Source organism: Bombus flavifrons, chromosome 6 (assembly GCF_040668555.2).
Source record: "Bombus flavifrons isolate JBK064 chromosome 6, iyBomFlav1_principal, whole genome shotgun sequence".
In the NCBI taxonomy this organism is placed as follows: domain Eukaryota; kingdom Metazoa; phylum Arthropoda; class Insecta; order Hymenoptera; family Apidae; genus Bombus; species Bombus flavifrons.
In genome coordinates, this window is record NC_138447.1 from 8,578,236 (window position 1) to 8,599,011 (window position 20,776).

Sequence of the window (20,776 nt, forward strand, 5' to 3'; positions counted from 1 at the left end):
ATATATATATATATATATATATATGTGTGTGTGTGTAATTGATGAGTTTCAGTTAATGAATCAGATGAAAAGATATTTGAAGAGTACAATTTTCGAACAAATCTAAATTCTCATTATTTCATAAACCAACTGGTAATTTTCTAAAAAGGAGATGATTTGTTTACTATGAAAAAGAAACATACACATTATATTTATGTATCGAATGATTTGGTTATTTGTATTATATAATATGTACTCGCAAAAATTCTGGAGGTTATGTCCAGTGGACATACTTATAGTCGTACAATTAAATACATTGTAGATATATTATGAAAATATTTCATTTCAACAAAGACGTTGCGTATACGTAGGGTTTACGTTTACAAAAGTTTTACTTATAGTACACTATAATGAATGTTGAAAGATTATTACTTTATATATATAGAAATAAAATGAAATAACGTTTGCAACGTATATATAGAAAATAGTAAATTGCGAAAGGCTGAATGAATGTGTCTCCTCCAAAACTCGAATCGTATGAATCACTGTCTCAATGTTTTCCGGCAACAAGGAATAATTAGGCTAGGGCTTTTTTTCAAGTTCGTGAAGCTGTGAACACCACTAGAGCGGAGAATAGCGTGATTAGTTATTAAGTTATTTGTTTCGTTAAATTTGGCCAGGAACGTATTCTGTGCCAATAATGAATCTAATTCAAAGAGCATCTTACAACCACTATGCGAGACCGGCCTTTATCAAATGGCGGCAGAGGAATAAACGAAATTCTCGCGGCTGTTAGACCGGCGGCGTGAACGTAATCGCAGCGTTCGTGGCCTCGCAGCAGTTTGACCAATAATAGGGAACGATCATGTCACGTGATCACAGAGACCAATCAGGTGGCTGGTCTAACGTCACGGCGACTATACGGAACCAGTCGGACATTTTCTGACAAGCGTAGAAAAACTTCTCGTCAACAGCAGCCGCCATTTTACGTTAGCCGATACTCGTGCGGTGCGGAACTCTCGCGATCGCTTTTCCCGAGCGAATTTCTGTGGCGCGCGGTGGCCGCCCCGGAACCGACTCATTTCATCGTCTTCGCCTCCTGGCGTCCGTGATTGCCTCGAATGTGTGGGGAAAGCGAGCTGCGTCCGCGGTGATCATTCGCGCGCCCCGTGTCGCAGTGTGCCAAGGCGAGAGAAGAGGAGAGAAAGATGGTGCCAGCGGGCCTCGAGAGCGATATCGTTGCTGCGAGCTAGCGCCGTGCGCGCAGCCAGTTCGCCACACTCGAGTGTTTGACGAGTCGTGTGCGACCGACTAGACCGAATATAACGTGAGAACTCGTTTGATAGTGGTGTGCATTTAAGTCGAAGTGGTGATCTTCGATATTGTGATACCGATAGTCTAGTTAACTTCTCGGCCTGTCCCGTCGTCGTGCGAGTGGCCTGTGCGCCCATTGAAAAATTTACTGTGTGTGTGGGCTTTGAGCGCGGGGTTCGACGTACCCCCGACGATGCCCAATGGTTGATCGTGTACCAAAGCGTGCTCGGGGACGCTCCACGCGCCGCGGTTTTCATTGTTATTGTCATGCTTGTGAATACGCTAAGAGCTTGGTGAATTTTCGCGGCTTCACCGAAGAGGAGGAAGCAGCAATAGCATCAGCAGCAACAGTAACAGCATCATCAGCACTAGTACCGATCTTCTAGTGGCGTAGTGCAGCGTTTCGTTCGTGTGTGTATACCCGTGTATACGTGCCTGCGTGCGTGCCTGGCTGCGTGCGTGCGTGCGTGCGTGCGGTCGTCCTGACTTGCTGCCGCCGCCGCTTACTTGCTACCAGGAGTAAACAGCCTGAAACACAAGAAATAATTAACCCTGAAAAGAAACCATGGCCGACCACCTGGTGGACGGGCCACCGAATAAGCGGCCGAAGCTCGGAGATCCTTTTCAGGGGACTTCGGATTCCGCGGGTAAGTTCTTTCATTTTCATCACGATGAACTTTCTTCGCAATAGAGTCGCTATCGCGACTAACCTTTCGGGGATGAAACGTCGCAAGTAGCACATACGCCGTTTTTCTAATTACATGATACCACACGCATATATCTTTCTTGTTATATTAAGAAATATATGCTCTTCGATTTATCAGAGGCATACTGTCAATTCGTTGACGGGTGCAACCTTTGAGCAAAATTGACCACATGTCTCGATGCCTTCGTTTTTTCAAGAAATGCACCCTTTTGTTATTGTCTTCGTATCATTTACCTTTATCGAAAACAATGTGTCTGATAGACAGTCTCTCTCTCTCTTTCTCTTTCTCTCTCTTTCTTTCTTTCCACAACATTTTTGTATAGGTTTTGAACTTTCAGGAGAGTGCTGTGGTTGTAACTGGTTATTATCGTTTCATGTTACAAGTGTTACATTATTACCCTTTGACAGGACCCTCTATTCGGATTATTCTAAAATTGTGTAATTTTTTTTGTTTTATCGTCGTATGTAACGATCAAAATCTCTATTTTGTTATTAGTTAACTGTTTATAAACTAACCTAAATTATTCAAGAAATGCTATTGCGGAAATTGATTACTTTATCAATTGTCTAACGTGTTATTACTGATCCGATAAATTATTTTAAATTGTTCTACGAAATTGTAATTATTCGTATGAATTTATACGGAAACTCATGTCAGGAAACAGAGATATTTAAGAAATATTTTCAATTGTGACAGTATTGGCATTAATGAATGTTTTGGGTTGAGTTTTTATCCCACAATGTTTTTACATATTTTGATATTAATAAATCATTATATATAGTTATTCTTAATAAAAAAGTAAATTATTAGAAAGTTCCAAATTATTGGTTGTTGGAAGTTTGGGCAATTTGGATATAGTGTATAAATTTTGCTCAGAGGTTATAGAAATATTCCATGTTTAAAAAAAAATTGTTTGTACTAAATAATCTGTAACTTCTGTCTTGTTGCACGTTCTTTCTATTATTTAAATTTAACCTAAACAAAATAATAGTATATTGTAAATTTTTTAGTTGTCTTTAAATTTAGTTCTCATTTTATTTTTGTAGTGCATGGCAAATGCATGGAAGTTTGAATAATTATTAAAAAAAGACATGCTGGCATGATTGATGCGCTAACCATCTCTTGATTCTTATTTTCTTTAAGTGCTACCTGATCACCTTAACAGTTTCTGAACTCAATAATATTTCATATAATCCCATATCGATTTGGTGATGACTGTGTCACTTAAATACTTGATGTATCAATCACGAGATTTAGTCAGGTTACACAAAGTGGCAGACGTAGTCTTTCTTTTTCAGGATTATAGATATTAATTCATCTCTACCAAATAGTTGCATTTGAAAGAAAATTTAGACTATTTCTGCTGCTTAAAAACTGTGATCCAGAAAGCATAGACAGTTTTTCCACAGTCTGAAATAAAAACTGTGATATATGTAGTGGGTATGGCGCCTCTAATGATGCACCATGCTTATACAAACTACGGGGGAGGTGGCAGTGGTAACATGCAACAAATGCAGGGCCCGCCACAACAGCAGCTTCATCTGCAACAGCATCAGCTGCAGCCACATTGGAACAACCATACCATCCAGAAAAGAAGTAAATATTATTACAAAACCCAGCAAAAAGTTCAAAAACATTAAGTCCAGCACTACAGAATTTGTTTATCTGTCCATTCATCTCATTTATTAGTATCATAAAGTTGTAAAATCATTTAATTACTTCCAATTTATGTCATAATTTATTGCTAAAATAATTCGTAATTTTTATATTATAAAAAAATGTATATAGTTTTGGCATATTGTCACTATGGTTCAATAAAGTTGATTTATTGTTGTTATTTGTAAAACCCACAATGAACATGAGGATTATATTGTTTTACTTATATGATAGAATATAAGAACAAATAAATGTAATATATTGCCTTATAATTGAGAAAGATTTGTTTCTTTTATATGATACTGGAGAAAAATTGGATCACTCTAAGTACTATAGGAAAAAATGTTTTAATTTAACGTATAATAAAAAAAATATAAATAGATATGCTGTGAGCTTCAAACATTGAGTGGTAATGTAATATGGACATGCGACACACATGTACAGAGCTCTAAAACTTTATATTAGGATGAAACTGTATTAAGTATTGTGTATAAATTTTTAAATAAAATGTGATTATATCTTCAATGAGATAAAGTTGAACTAGGTTGTTAGGTAGGTAACTATGATGTTTTGTACATAATCGTTTTTATACTTTGTAGGTAATTGATATCATAATTGAAATAAACTGATTTATATTATTTGTAAGAGTTTCAGAAACTTTTTTTTAATGTTACAACATTAAAAAACATTCCGTTTACAAACAGTTGTAAATATTCTTTAGAGTGACTATGATTTCTTCGCATGACTGTCTACTCTAAAGTTTGCCATCAGTAGCTTTGCTGCTTTTGTAGTTTAGCACGTCTTTATTGTGAAGAAATTTTTATTCTGCTGTAGTATAAACTCCTTTAAGTTATGCTCACACAGTGTATGTCTCATGTCTTATTTATTTATGTATTTGTTTGTTTATATTTACAGTAGTTTGTGTAGAATCTTTTTGTTTTATTTTCTTTTCTATTTTTTGTTTAAATTTGCATTTGACCCCTTTTTTCTCCGTTGTTGTATGGTCAATCATGGATAGTCAAGTAAGTTAAAGAGATATTTTTATATGACAAATGTATTTTTTAAACACTGTAGGCTAGTATAATTTGAACAAATACAAGCTTCTGCAATTTAAAATGTGATATGTACATAAATGTCATAAAATGTATTCATGTATGCATATATGTGCATGTATACTTACATGCAGGTATATTATACAACAAGTAACTACATTATATGGTAGTACGAAGATTTTACTATTAAATCTTTAGATAGAAGCTATGGTGACGGTGCTGAATCTTATCTTTATATCATTTACTAATGGTTTTTTGGTCTCTATGGTATATGTTACATTTAATATCATAATCTGACAATAATTTTCTAAACTGGTTATCTAGAGAAGTAATTATTCAGTTGTGATATTGAACTCTTCTATGAATTCTGTAGCCTAAAGAAAATCTTCAGTTTTGATGTACAACATGCTTGATATCATGGTTCAGTGGCTACAATTAGATATATTACTTTTGTAGTAACCAGTATCTTTCACAGCAACATACATACCATAATGCTGTTACTAATGCAAATTTTTATTCCCAGATTATATAACAAACACAGATATGTTTGATCTTGAAAATGATCTACCTGATGATCTGTTGTCATCGGGATCTTGGGGTTCTGCAACTGAAAGTGCTAAGCCACCAGCAACAGGCCCAGGCCCAGGGCAGCAAAATGGTGCGCTTGATTCAGAACTTAGACAACATGTACAGCAACAACAACTTTCACATCATCTAATACAACAACAAGTTCGTATATATAAATTATATGTTATGAATATTATGTATATATATACAAGAAACACTGTTTAATTTTGATCTTTCTTGAAACAGGGCAACAAAAACTTGGTTGCAAATTCTCTAGCAATGGCTGCTGGAACTTTGGGTAATAAAAGTCCAAATATGCAATCTCCACCAAATGTTTCTGTCTCTAAAGTAGTTGATCCACAAATGGTCGTGAGTCTGGGAAATTTACCAAGTAGTATAGCCAGTTCCTTGGCAAATAATCAAATGTCCATTGCAAATTCGATGGGAGGCCTTCAATCGTCAATGAGCATGGCTGGAAGTAATCCTACCATGTCAATGCCAGGTGGAATAAATTCTGCTCTTGTTATGACCAGTAGTGCTAGTGGAAATAACAATATGGGTGGAATGGCAGGTGGAAGTTTAATTGTAACCAACAGCTTGAATAAGCAACCTTTAAACACTGTGAGTTATAGTGAGATCAATATATATATGAAAACAGTATTTCGTGTAGAATATACAATCTAAACATTCTATGGTTTAGGTAACTATGATGGCCCCTAATACACAAGGAGGAATTCATCATCCTAGTGGGCCACATGGTGTTGCTCAAATGCAAAATGGACCTGGAATAATGAATACTAGAGCTGTAGCAATGCAACAACAGCAACAAGCTCATATGGTTGGACCAGCAAGGGGTCAAAGTCCACATCAACAAGTACATCAAGTTGGTATCGTTGGTCCTGGTCAGGGAGGTCCAAGAATCCAGGCACCCCCAAATATGACAAATATGCCAAATATGGGGCAAATAAGTGCATCAAGTCCTTATGGTTATGGTAATTACAGCAGTTGTATATGTAGTTGGTAAATTTTAAGATATATTTAAATATACAATTTTTAATCAGGATCTCCAGCTAGTGGACAGGGGCCTGGTGTTACTGTATGTACTAACAGTCCTGTTGGAGTTGTTACACCACAACCAAAAGGAGTGGGAACAAACATGACTGCCATGCAAGGTAGTAGATTTGGAGGAACCGCAGGTCCTATTGGCTCCACAAATGTTGTGGGTGGTCAAGAAGGTGGCATGGCACAACAAGCTCAACCACCTGCTCCAAGTCCAGCTCAACCTCAGTCTGGTGCACCAAGTGGAGGTCAACCTGGACCACAACAAGCTACTCAGGGGCAAATACCCGGTACTGGTGCTCCAGCTGGTAATTATTCGTTTCTATTTTTAAGTAAATTTATTTCATTAAAGAAATTTAACTATGTAATATTCATGTTACTAGGTGCTACAAAATCAACTGCTGATCCAGAAAAACGTAAACTTATTCAGCAACAACTAGTTCTTCTACTTCATGCGCATAAGTGTCAACGACGCGAAAGTCAAGCAAACGGTGAAGTTTGGCAATGTTCGTTGCCAGACTGTAAAACTATGAAAAATGTATTGACTCACATGACTGCTTGTCAAGCAGGGAAAAACTGTACAGTGCCACACTGTAGCTCTTCGAGACAAATTATTAGTCACTGGAAACACTGCAACCGTAACGATTGTCCTGTGTGTTTACCTTTAAAACAAGCAAACAAAAATAAAACAACAAATGCTGCTGCAGCATCTACGACACAACCAAATAGTCAACCAAATCCGAGTCAAACAGAAATGAGAAGAGCATACGATGCGTTGGGTATTCCATGTCCTACTACAACAACTGGTGGTTTGGTTGCTCAATGTGTAACTAGAAGAATGCCAACACCAAGCATGCAAGGAGCACCCGGCGCGATAGGAAACGTTAGATTAGCTCAACCTCCAACTCAGAATGCACCCGGTCAATCTGTAGTTGGCGCCGGGCAACAAGTTGTTGCTCCAAATGTTTCTCTCCCTTTAAATTCTGATCCTAATACAGTCGGAGTTGCTGGTAATCAAGCAGCACCTACCAGTGGTCCCACGCCTGCTGCTGCAGCGACTGCCGCTAATATACAACAATCTGTTAATATGCAGCAACTGTTTGGTTTGAATGATTCAGGACAACTTAGTGTTCCAAGTGAAAATAGGTTAGCTAATCTTCAGCTTCCAGCTGGACTTCAACCAAGTCAAGTAACAGCAACATCGGTGCAGGAATCAAAGGATTGGCATCAAACTGTAACACCAGATCTTAGAAATCATCTCGTTCATAAATTGGTTCAAGCAATATTTCCAACTCCCGATCCACAAGCTATGCTCGATAAAAGAATGCATAATCTTGTTGCATATGCAAGGAAAGTTGAAGGCGACATGTATGAAATGGCGAATTCAAGATCAGAATATTATCATTTGCTTGCCGAAAAAATATACAAAATTCAAAAAGAATTAGAGGAAAAACGACAAAAGCGGAAAGAACAACAACAACAACAGTTACAAGCTCAGCAGCAACAACAACCACAACCTGCAGGAACATCTGGCTCAGGTTTAAGGCCATGTGCTCCCCCAGGTGTTGGTACCGTTCCACCATCACGACCAGTTGGAACAGTTACTCCTAGTTTGCGTAGTCATTCGCCAAGTATGACGCTTGGAAATTTACCTGCAATGGGCATTCCGCACAATAGAATGCAGTTTCCGCAACAACAACAAACGCAACAAGTACAGGTCCAGTCCCAAACGAACGTTCAAGCTCAGGCTCAAGCACAGGCCCAGGCCCAGGCTCAGGCTCAGGCTCAGGCTCAGGCTCAAGCTCAGGCTCAAGTTCAAGTTCAGCAACAAATGCAACAGCAGCAGCAACAACAGCAGCAGCAGCAGCAGCAGCAGCAGTCAGGAATTTTGGTTGGCCCACCTGGTCCTAGTCCAAATGGACAATCAACTTCTAATCCCAATGTCGTTTCAAATCCTGGTCTCAGTCCTTTTGGACAACCACAAATGTCACAATCAAGTTTAACAGCAACTACTACGTCTGCAACAACTAGTCAATTCCCAACCTCAAATGGTACTTCCGGTTTACCGAACAGTTCGCCTGTACAGAATCAACATCAATATTCTGATATTATGAAAGTTAGATTAGCGCAAGCTCAAGCAGCAATTGCGCACCAACATCAGCAGCAGCAACAGCAGCAGCCGCCATCACAACCTCAGTCTCAACAACAATCAAGTCAGTCACAGCCGCAACAACCAACAAGTACTTCGAATCAAAACGCTACGACAACCTCAATGCCGCAAACGCCGTCACCATTTAGCAGTATGCAACAACAAAACAATCAACAGCAAAATCAATTCAACAATAGTCGGCCTCTTTCTGTTTCAACACCTAACGATAATGGCATCAGTACATCAACTCCACAAACGATACCACCTCCTGCTTCTAGTGGACCTAGTCCCGGTCCAGCAACAACGACAAATGGACCTCAATCTACAACTTCCACACCTAATACGCCACTAGTTCCTTCATTAATGACTCCAAATCAGACAGTTTCTTCCGCCAACCAAACACCACCTCATCCTGCTACTACACCGTCTCCTGCCGGCCTTGCAAGTCTTGGAAAAGGCATGACATCTCAGGAGAGGGCTGCATTAAATGCACCGAGAACTTCGTCCATGTCTTCGCAAATGGCGGCTATTACAGCTGCTTTAGATCGTGATAATTCTCCTAGTCCACCAATGAATAACAATAAGGGAAAATTGGATTCTATTAAGGAAGAAAGTATGAAAATGGAAATTAAAACAGAAGATGGTTCTGAGAATCACAGAATGGATGGAGGTAAAAGTGTCAATAATGAGGTGTCTATTAAAACTGAAATCAAAACAGAACCAATGGAGGAAGGATCCGGTGAGAGTATTGTAAAAGAAGAACCTATTAGTATTAAGGAAGAACCTGTAACACCAATATCCAGTCAAGACACAACAACACCAGATATTAAACCATTAGTTCCTGAACCGATACAACCAAGCGGAACGTCAACTGATAAGAAACGGTTGTGTTTATTCAAACCAGATGAATTGCGGCAAGCATTAATGCCAACATTAGAAAAACTTTATCGCCAAGATCCAGAGTCTATACCATTTAGACAACCCGTCGATCCTCAAGCATTGGGAATTCCTGATTACTTTGATATTGTTAAAAAACCAATGGATCTTTCAACGATCAAAAGAAAACTAGATACAGGGCAATACAGTGATCCATGGGAATATGTGGATGACGTATGGATGATGTTTGATAATGCATGGCTTTACAATCGTAAAACATCACGTGTTTACAGATATTGTACAAAGGTATGTTTATTTCTGAATCATCCAATCAGCGTGTACTGATATCAATAATGACTTTCAAATTACAAATTTTTTCATTGATTTTAGCTTTCTGAAGTCTTTGAGCAAGAAATAGATCCTGTAATGCAAGCCTTGGGATATTGCTGTGGAAGAAAATACACATTCAATCCACAAGTACTATGTTGTTATGGAAAGCAGCTTTGTACAATACCAAGAGATGCAAAATACTACTCCTATCAAAATAGGTCAGTAATATGGAAAAGTTTTAGTCAAATAACTATGTAAAACAGGAAAATTCATTTAATAATTGAAAAAATAGTCTCTCTCTGCATGAAGGGAATATGTTAGTAGGTTTTATCTCCATCTTGCCCTTTAGTAATTTCTTTACTTAGATAATTAGATATCTTGTTAATGACTTCTGTTGCTCCCAGCTGTCTTCAAAGATTACTGACATTAGCTATACCTGTTAAGTTTTCGAAGTTCAAGTTGCCTTTAAGCGCATTCGACTTTCATGGTACATTTTTATTTATAGAAAAATGTTCTATAATCGGATACGCCAGATTAACTTGGCAGGCCAATTAACCTGTTTCGGTTATATCAGTCGATACAGGCCAGTCTCCTGACCAACACGTTTCTTTTTTTACGTTTTTTATTACAATTATGAAACATTTGTCAATGAATGCATTGTTTCGTAACGTTCGCACATATGAAGTTGAAATTTTATTACGCATATACTTAAGGGATATAGAGCTTTCTATAGTCATCCTTAAAATTAGATGCTTTTTAAATATATATTTTGCTTTATAAATAATATAGAATGTACAAAAGAATTTTTAACCGAAGGAAGTCATTTGTTAAATACTCTTAAGTATATGCAACTAAGTAATTTATGTATATATTATATGGTGTCTAACTATGGCACTCTTCTCTTCTTTGTATGTTACCTTCGCTCTACCCATGGGTTGCGCACGCACACACAAATCCTTGTTTGCTGCTTGCTTCTTGTGTTGCCCGCGCCCCTTGCTTCTTTCTGACTCTACTACTTCATGCCATGAAAATTGATACTTGGAAATTGGACGATTGAAATTGGATACCTGACATTTAAAATGAAAACATAAATAAATGTAAAATACAAATTGCATTTGTGATAAATGAAAAATAATGAAAAAAATATGTTCATTAAATGAAATGATGACTTCCTACAATTTTTGGAGTAAAAAATAATAATAAAAATATAACGAAACGGATCCAAACATATTACAATTGGCAAAACACTACTTGCATGTGTATAATTGCAAATACAAACAAATATTTATCAAAATTGGATACTCGACATTTGGATACATCGATTGGGGCGTGAAAAAATTGATCTTCGTATGATGCACGCATGACATTGACGAATTGAAATTTGGATCTAAACACTATTGGTTGGAACAGTAGTCTAAAGGCATATGGTCTTGTTTCCGACAGATACACCTTCTGTCAGAAATGTTTCAACGACATTCCTGGTGATACTGTGACGTTAGGAGACGATCCAACGCAACCACAAACGTAAGTTTTGAAATAAATATATCATCAATATTTGTTATATATATATACATATATAATACATGTCTGTATTATATATACACACATGAAATTAAATTATTATATTTTATTACAGTGCCATTAAAAAGGAACAGTTCCAGGAAATGAAGAACGATCATTTGGAATTGGAGCCTTTTGTTGTATGTACAGATTGCGGTAGAAAGGTACATCAGATATGTGTGCTTCACATGGAATCAATTTGGCCTTTAGGGTAAGTAAAACATTTTCTTATGAAATAAATATAAATAGTGTAGTTCTTATAACTAGACTTTTTCTTGTAGATTTACTTGTGATAATTGCTTGAAGAAAAAAGGTCAAAAACGTAAAGAAAATAAATTTAATGCTAAACGTTTACCAGTTACTAAATTAGGTACCTATATCGAAACACGTGTGAACAATTTCTTAAAGAAAAAAGAAGCTGGTGCTGGAGAAGTTGCAATTAGAGTTGTAGCATCCAGTGATAAAGTTGTCGAAGTGAAACCAGGAATGAGAAGTCGATTTGTGGAGAATGGTGAAATGCCTGGTGAATTTCCGTATAGAGCAAAAGCTTTGTTTGCATTTGAAGAAGTTGATGGAACTGATGTATGTTTCTTTGGCATGCATGTGCAAGAATATGGTAGTGAATGTACACCACCTAATACTCGAAGAGTTTATATTGCGTATTTGGATTCTGTACACTTTTTCCGGCCTAGACAGTTCCGAACAGCAGTATATCACGAAATTCTTCTTGGATACTTAGATTATGCAAAACAATTGGGGTAAATTGAACTTTGTTCATTGAAATTGAAATTTGCAGTATTAATACATTTATTACAAACTTTTCTTTTTGTATAGATATACAATGGCTCATATTTGGGCTTGTCCTCCTTCTGAAGGTGATGATTACATTTTCCACTGCCACCCGCAAGAACAAAAGATTCCAAAGCCTAAAAGATTACAAGAATGGTATAAGAAAATGTTAGACAAAGGCATGGTTGAAAGGATCGTGCTCGATTACAAAGTTAGTATTAACACATAACTAATCTGAACATATCTTATACAGTCTTACGTGTTTCCTGAGAATTAATTGTTATTCTTGGGTGTCAGAAGAGACTAAAATTAATGTCTGCAGAAGCTAATGTTTACATTGAACTTATAAATTTAAACATAGGATTAGCAGACTACAATTAAAGTTAAATGTTTCTGTTTACAATTTAAAAATTATAAAAATTGGAGATTAATTTTTTTTATTTATTAATTTCAGGACATTTTAAAACAAGCGATGGAAGATAAACTTACATCTGCAGCTGACTTACCGTATTTTGAAGGTGATTTTTGGCCGAATGTTTTAGAAGAAAGTATCAAAGAATTAGATCAAGAAGAAGAAGAGAAACGTAAACAAGCGGAAGCTGCGGAAGCTGCCGCTGCTAATGCAGTAAGTACAGTTTAGTGATATATTATTGGAGATGGTAGATAACAAAGAACTAATCATGGTCTATACAACTTTTTCTTACAGATTTTTTCATTGTCAGAGGATTCTGAAACAGGGCCAGACGGCAAAAAGAAAGGGCAAAAGAAAGCTAAGAAATCCAATAAATCTAAAGCAAATCAAAGAAAAAATAGTAAAAAATCTAATACCCCACAAACAGGAAATGATCTTTCAGCGAAAATTTTTGCCACTATGGAGAAACATAAAGAAGTATTCTTTGTTATTAGGTTGCATAGTGCTCAAAGTGCAGCCAGTTTAGCAGTAAGTATTTAGGATTAATTTATATTTATTATTTTTTTTAATAATTGAACCGTATTCTTACGTTCGAAAATAATGCACGTTTTAGCCTATTCAAGATCCTGATCCAGTTATTAATTGTGACCTTATGGATGGCCGCGATGCTTTTCTTACAATGGCTAGAGAAAGACATTATGAATTCTCTTCCTTAAGGCGCGCGAAATTTAGTTCTATGTCTATGCTATACGAATTGCATAACCAAGGTCAAGACAAGTTTGTTTATACTTGCAATAATTGTAAAAGTCATGTAGAAACAAGATATCATTGTACGGTTTGTGATGTAAGTATTAAAACAATCATCTGTAAATATGTTTCATCCTATTTTTAAACAATCTAATGTTATTATTTATTATGCTAGGATTTTGATCTGTGTATAAGCTGTAAAGAAAAAGACGGCCATCCTCATCATATGGAAAAACTTGGTTTAGATTTGGATGATGGTTCATCGCCGGCCGATGCTAAACAAGCTAATCCACAAGTAAAAATATATTTTTATTAACTGAATATATCAATAATTTTGCTATGAATATTTATAATAAATATTTTTATTTTATAATAGGAGGCGCGTAAACTTTCAATTCAAAGATGTATTCAATCGTTAGTGCACGCGTGCCAATGTAGAGATGCTAACTGTCGTTTAACAAGTTGTCAAAAGATGAAGAGAGTAGTAACGCATACTAAAGTTTGCAAGCGAAAGACGAACGGTGGCTGTCCAATCTGTAAACAATTGATAGCGTTGTGCTGTTATCATGCTAAACACTGCCAAGAGACTAAATGTCTTGTTCCATTCTGTTCGAACATCAAACATAAGCTGAAACAACAACAGCTTCAACAGCGGCTACAACAAGCGCAGTTGTTAAGGTAAATACGTCAGTAGTAGTAGTAGTAGTAATAGTAGTAGTAGTAGTAATAATAATAATAATAATAACAACAACAACAACATTAGAGTAATAATTTCTAAAGGTAACTAGATGTATATCTTTCTTTTTAATCTGTTTCAGGAGACGAATGGCTGCGATGAATAGCAGACCCACAGGTCCAGTGGGAGCGATGCAATCCGGACAACAGAGTTCAAATGTTACTATGACTACAGGTGTTGCTATGAAACCAGGTGTCAGTCCTACCAATTTACCTTCGCCACATCAACCTGGAATAGGATTGAAACCTGGAACTCAAACACCACCTGCTCACGTTCTCCAAGTTGTTAAGCAAGTACAGGAAGAAGCTGCACGGCAACAAGTACCGCATGGTTATGGTAAAGTAACGCCAGGTGGTGGAGTTGGTGCTGGAGTTGGTGTTGGAGGACAAACGGGTGGCGTAATGCCACCACCTCCAATGCAACGGCCAATGCCTGTACAAATGCCAAATCCTGGCGGTACGCATCTTATTCCAATGGATCAATGGACAGCAAGGTGAGCTATTGAATATAATAATTAAAATACCGTACACAGATATGTATCATAAAAAGAGGTATTAAAGCTACACCTTTATTTACAGTAGGTATCAGCCAAGTGCTCTGATGCAACAGAATCCTGGTTTGAGACAGCAAACGCCGCAACAGTTAATGCAACAGCAGCAACAACATCAAGGGCAGCCAGCAATAGCTATGGGAGGACAGATGCCTAGGCAAGCTGGAGTTCTCGGTGGCCCGGTTAATCAAGTTGGCCCTCAAACTCAAAGCAACATGCACAAGCATGTATTGCAGCAACTTATGCAAACTCTTAAGAATCCCCATACTCCTGAACAGCAAAACCAAATACTTCAAATACTCAAAAGCAATCCACCGATTATGGCTGCTTTTATCAAACAACGGGTATGACGATTAATTTCTTCTATATTATTTGTCTGCTGACATTTTCGATTTTAATAATTTCTATTACCATATAATTTTTTAAATTAATAGGCACTTGCTCTAAATCAACAACAAAGTGGTCAATATGGTGGAGGAGTGGGCGGACCTTTGGGTCCTAATCAGCCGCAGCAACAACCTGCTTTGCAGCATATAATGTCTCAGCAGCAGCAGCAGCAGCAGCAGCATCAGCAACAGCAACAGCACCAACAACAGCAACAACAGCAAGGCAGAATGCAAATACAGGCAATGCTAAATCAACAACAACAACAGCAGCAGCAACAGCAACAACCTGTTCAACAGCAACCACCACAGTGGTATAAACAGCAAATGCTGGTATTGCAAAGGCACCAGCACCCGTCGCAGCAGCAACAGCACCCGCAGCAGCAGCAGCAGCAGCAGCAGCAACAACAACAACAATTTACACAACCACCAGCACCGCCTTACGGCCAACAGCGACCTATAAGGCCGCCCCTTCTCGGTAAGAATTATTTAATTCTGGAGAAAACGAGATTCGTCGAGCCGCTTGGTTCGTGGTCTAACGCTTGCCACGATTCCGCGTATTCTTCTCCAGGTTATGGTGGCTTTAGCGAACAAGGATACGGTCAACCTGGCTTAAAACCAACACCACCTCCGGTACCTTCTCCGCAAGGTGTGATGGGGCCTCCAGGGATTTCTGTACAGCAACAATTAATGCAGTCCGTTCGATCTCCACCGCCAATTCGTTCTCCTCAACCAAATCCTTCCCCACGACCGGTTCCCTCTCCACGTAATCAGCCAGTTCCTTCTCCTCGATCAGGGCCGGTGCCATCACCTCACCATCATCCACCTCATGGTACACCAACACATTCACCGGCTCATGAACTCGGTGGGCCAAGTGAAATGATGCTTTCGCAACTGAGTGGTGGAACTGGTGCACCGACTGGTCACCCGGGTACCATGCCGCATCATCCATCTCCAGCTCCACCCCCCACTAGTGGCACAGACTCAAGTGAAGTGACGCCCATGACGCCACAAGATCAACTTTCAAAATTTGTCGAAGGATTGTAGTGACTGTTAGTGAAGTCGGTTAACACGAGTGACTATGTTAGTGGGCGAACGATGATCTTGCATCGTATATCAACCGTTTAGAAAGAACGGTCGCTGTTCCACCTCTCTGTCATGAGAACAGAGAGAGTAACTTCCATCCGTTCTGCGTTCCTAGCTTCGTGGAGATCAGGTACAACTACTTACGTCCGGTACACTGACCAAGTGCTGATGTTCAGAGACGGGTCAGAGTACCACTGGTGCGACCAAATTAATCCCGGATGACGCGTGTTTCTTTTTTCTATCTCCGAGTTAAGGTGCAGGAGCGATACAGCGTGTTGTGGTGCTGCTTAGATGCTCCGCGAAGATTCTACAGCTGGCTCAATGGACACTTGAACTTACGTTATTGTATTCTCGTATCTCAACCTCGGCTCCCCAATTGCGAACCAGTGGAACGACGAGAAACAATTAATTTGAAACTATACACACATGAAATCAAGAGAGACTATTAATACTTTCTCCCCGTAAATATACATACATATACAAAAGAAACACACACTATGTCTCTGCCCAAACTTTTATTCCCCTTACACATGACTTTTTCATCTATACCACCTTCCCTCGCTGCTGCTCATGCAGGCTGAGTGAAATCGTACAAATGTGTTGTGTATACTTAACGTTAATTGATAATTAATAGTTCAAATATTATTAGCGTAGCGATTATATGCAGTTATTATATACCACTATTATTATTATCGTGACAAGATGCAAAGTATATAACAAGAAAAAAAAACGAACTGTATGAAAATGGAAAGATATTGAAAAAGAAATCAACAACATTGTATGTAAGGAAGGGAGAAAAGAATTTAGTGGAAAGTTAAGTAATGTTAACTTAGGTTAATTTGTTATTAAGAGATCGCAACGGTTGCCGAAGGTTGTGCCGAAACCTTAGCACCATTAAATTTTATGGATCATTCTGAAATTAACCTTCAAAATAATCTGCTAAATTGTCCTATGGGAAAGAAAGCTAATAACAGGACAGGCGAGACAACGCGGATTAACGGTGTCGCAACCAAAAAGTAGAAATTCACAAGCTTACTAATGGGAGGATTTATAAATCGTGTTAATTTTGACAACAAAAGTTTTTCAAACCGAGGGTCCAACATGTACAGTTCAATCAAAATATGTAGCTACGAAGCGTAACCGAAAAGGACCCTCGCATGAAAATCGTTCTGTACATACTATACTATTATTACGATAATAATAACGATTATTATTAATTTCCCTGTCTATTATGAATTTATTATTATTATTATTATTATTATTATTATTATTATTGCTATTATATATAATTATTATTGATTCTTAATTATTATCATTACTATTATTACTCTACTACTACTACTATTATTATTAATAATATTATTTTTATTATTCTTCTTATTATTATTACCATTATTACTATTAATATTATCACGAAAGAAAAATTCAAAACATATAAGTATAGTGTTAATATTCGGGAAAAAAGCGAGAAAGGGATCCACACACACGCGTTATAATTATAATAGGATATCTCTGTGCACGATAAACCCGAGAAAAAGAAATACAAATACAGATACAAGTACACATACATACCGAAGTATGTGACTATGCCAGTGCTGTATCATAGTAAACTGTAAGTGTAACTTTTCCTCTCTCTTTTTTCTTCGATACCTATTTAAATGACTAGCTGGTAACGAATGATGCGTGAAGGTGTACTTCGGAAGTCCGTATCGTCGGATATTTTTTAAATACACGGTGTACAATGTAGCCACCATGTAACCAAGCTATAACCGATTTAATCATAATCAGAATCATTAATGGCACATGCAACCGGTGTAAGATTCATATTTAAACATGGCGTTTCCGTCGACGAAAGCGCGGTCCGATTCGAAACAAAAAGCCAGAGAAATCATGACCCGTTTGAAAGACACGTTACCTCTTGAAAAATGTATTTGACTCATTCTGATACATTTATCATCAGATATATCTATATACATATAACATCGTACATTTCCATTTGTCTTATATACATCGGTACCCTTTGAATTCGTTATAAAAGGAGGCAAAAAGCATTTTTCTTTTTTTTTATAAAAATAAAGAAAGAATCTAACGAACGATTGGCGAATGTTCTTTGCCTTGAAAATTTTAATCGCGGGGTTGGACGGGGGTAAGTTTAACGAGAATGGTTATTTTAAGACAACCGGTTTTCTTTCACTCAATTAAGCTCCAAATTCGAAAGATCGCTTTTTGTTATTTTTAAACTATTTTAAATTCCTTTATAAATCGGTTAATGTGAATCGTCAAACGATTCCGAAACATTCCTTTTGTTATGTATTCTCTTTCTCGCCCTTTCTTTCCTCCATCCACCGGTTTTTCTCTACGTCCTTCGTCCCTCGGACTAGTTTTATAGAAAGAACGTCGTAGATTCGTCTTTCCAAGATCGTCATATAAAAGGACAAAACGAAAGAGAAAAAAAGATAATTATGTAGAATTATGTGATAGCAGTTAAATCGAGCGGGTCAACTATAAATCGGTTGAGAAACAAATCCTGTCGTGCGTCTGAAATTTCTAAAAATGAGATGAAAACGAAAAGCAAAGATTAAGAAACAGAGTAATACAAAGAACAAAAAATAACAATCTACGAAATGCGGATGGTTATTAACTGTAGATTTAAGTAAACGATTTTACTAGTAAAAAGAAGAGTAATAATAACGACGAAGACCCAAAAGTATTTGGCTTAGTATGGCTGTGTTTAGGGCAGTGTTGTAAATCTGAAAGTGGTATACCTTTTTTGGTAGTAAACTCTTTAAGAGCGGATAATCGAACGCTATCGTGTACCAATCCGACGATCGCGATCTACACGAGTCATTTTATCGTTTGATTTTATTAATAATTAATTACTAACGAAAATGACACAATTGGTAAGAATCGGCGTTCATTTGCGAACGAATCGTAAAAATACGATATATGATGGGTGTGTGCGTGTGCAACAGATATAAAGAAAAATGAGTTTTCTCTTTCTGGAGATAGTTCGAGCACATAATTGCGAGTGTAAAAATGGGTCTTAGTGTGTTCGAACACCGAGAAAGAGATGGATTGTAGATTCGCGAAAAATTACTTCTGTAGACGATAAAAAAGTAAAAGAAAGAAACGAATGAAACGGAAGCGGTTTGCACGTCGGATCTGTTGGTACGTCGGCGTTCGTGGACAATTTATTATTGTAACGAAAAGCGAACGATACAACACTATATATATATATTATATATGTACTATATATATTATATATGTATTGCATATATTATATATATGTTATATGTATTATATATATAATATATATACTATATATGTATTATACGATTTGTTTTTCTTTTTATATTATCAAACACAATATAGACCGCGGTTATATCATGATGGAGTAAACGTTAATTAATTAATTAATTACTCGATAGACGATAATTGCAAACAAAACTATGGAATATAATTATTATTATTACGCTATTATTATTGAAATACCAACTATAGAGTACTACTTTTTATTATGACATTTCGTAACTAGTGAATTGATTATCTAATTAAAGATTAATGAGACGCAAGTGTAACATTTATCCCCCTCGCTCCCCCCAGGTAAAAAAAGAAATAACTCACACCGTTCTTCATCCCAGTCTCTTTTTCTTTTCCCGAGGAAAAAAGTCTCGAGAGGGACAATGAGAATTTTCTCTCGATCCAGCCCCTCGAATCCTGATCCAACACTGCATCGGTCACGATAAATGTACAATATTTAATATAATGCGCTTTCCTTTATTTATTTTTGTCGGTGGGATTCTCGTCGTTCTCGCTAAACGAGACAAACGGAAATGGAAAGAAAAGATACTGTCACCGTCGCCATTCAGATACCTTTTTGTATCCCCTGGTGTAAAGACCGTTCGCAGAGTGACTTAGGAAAAACTTTAGTTAACGTCTTGTTTGCCCCCGTGTTCGCTATTCATTTTGTAAACGCGTTTTGTAAAATATATATGTTCGGTTTAGATGTGTGAAAGTTAGCCTCACGATATCCACTCGGAGAGGGGAAAGTGAATTTAGGTTTTTGCTACAGTTTTGTACTCTTGGACGTAAAAAAGACTTCGTTTTTCTCTTAACGATTTGTAACGTAGATAAGAATACTGTATGTTGATGTTCATGAATATTTAACCGAATATTGTTATATTATTATTAAAAAAGAAGTTTTAAAAATACATTCCATTTTTATTTTTCTCTCAGCTCAGGTTATATATGTACATACGTGTATCGAAAGACCAAAATCCTTCTTAAGAAATATTTCTTATCGATAGTATTTATATAATCGCGAAAGAGTTACTAAGAAAGAAACGAATTATTTTTATCTTATCTTCCGAACAGAGACGGATCTTCTTATCCGTATACATCGAAACACTTTGAATTCTTTGTCACATTGCGCGTGTATCCCTTAATAAAGTACATATTTCAATACTCACAATGTGAACAACTAAAGTTTTTCTGTTAACTCTGTTATATTTGCCGCTTTACTTGCTCTTACTTGCTACTACTCGTCCGTTCAGCAACTTCGCTTCGAACAATCGTCTTTAATGTTTGTATATTTATTTAAAATTATTCGTTTCTCACCACGTGCACGATATATGGTCTCTTTCTAACTTTTTTCGAAACTTAGCCTCTTCTTACGTATCATTCATATATTTTACACGATATTTGTACATAGAATTTCATTAACAAGATATAGCGTTCAAACGCGTATGTACCCTTGTCTCGACCTGTCGACAAGTTGTACGGATTCTCAATTAAACGAGGACTTATATTTTAGTTCCATCGGAT

General features: G+C 37.0%; 1 protein-coding gene across 8 annotated transcripts; it reads left to right on the forward strand.

Annotated features, from left to right (window-relative positions):
• The first annotated feature begins 965 nt into the window (after nt 1-965).
• On the forward strand, nt 966-19,630 carry LOC138180808 (CREB binding protein nejire). 8 transcript variants are annotated; one of them, XM_069115007.1, is made up of 21 exons: nt 967-1,940; nt 3,438-3,596; nt 5,232-5,437; nt 5,522-5,896; nt 5,976-6,267; nt 6,337-6,642; nt 6,718-9,665; nt 9,750-9,907; nt 11,100-11,213; nt 11,326-11,460; nt 11,531-12,007; nt 12,084-12,249; nt 12,493-12,663; nt 12,745-12,978; nt 13,064-13,294; nt 13,373-13,492; nt 13,574-13,875; nt 14,016-14,426; nt 14,515-14,827; nt 14,918-15,344; nt 15,438-19,630. In XM_069115007.1, the coding sequence occupies exons 1-21, from the start codon at nt 1,859-1,861 to the stop codon at nt 15,911-15,913; spliced, it is 8,103 nt and encodes a 2,700-aa protein (XP_068971108.1). In that variant the 5' UTR covers nt 967-1,858; the 3' UTR covers nt 15,914-19,630. The 8 variants fall into 8 exon arrangements, with proteins under 8 accessions (XP_068971105.1, XP_068971106.1, XP_068971108.1 ...); XM_069115008.1 differs by having other exon boundaries at nt 11,103-11,213; XM_069115006.1 differs by having other exon boundaries at nt 968-1,940; nt 14,512-14,827.
• Nucleotides 19,631-20,776: the final 1,146 nt, after the last annotated feature.

Excerpts from the sequence above, each read along its gene's own strand:
- LOC138180808 (XM_069115004.1), top strand. The coding sequence starts at position 1,859 with ATGGCCGACCACCTGGTGGACGGGCCACCGAATAAGCGGCCGAAGCTC. Across the intron at positions 6,643-6,717 it reads CGGTACTGGTGCTCCAGCTG|GTGCTACAAAATCAACTGCT; the intron begins GTAATTATTCGT and ends TCATGTTACTAG. Across the intron at positions 14,427-14,511 it reads ATGGATCAATGGACAGCAAG|TAGGTATCAGCCAAGTGCTC; the intron begins GTGAGCTATTGA and ends CTTTATTTACAG.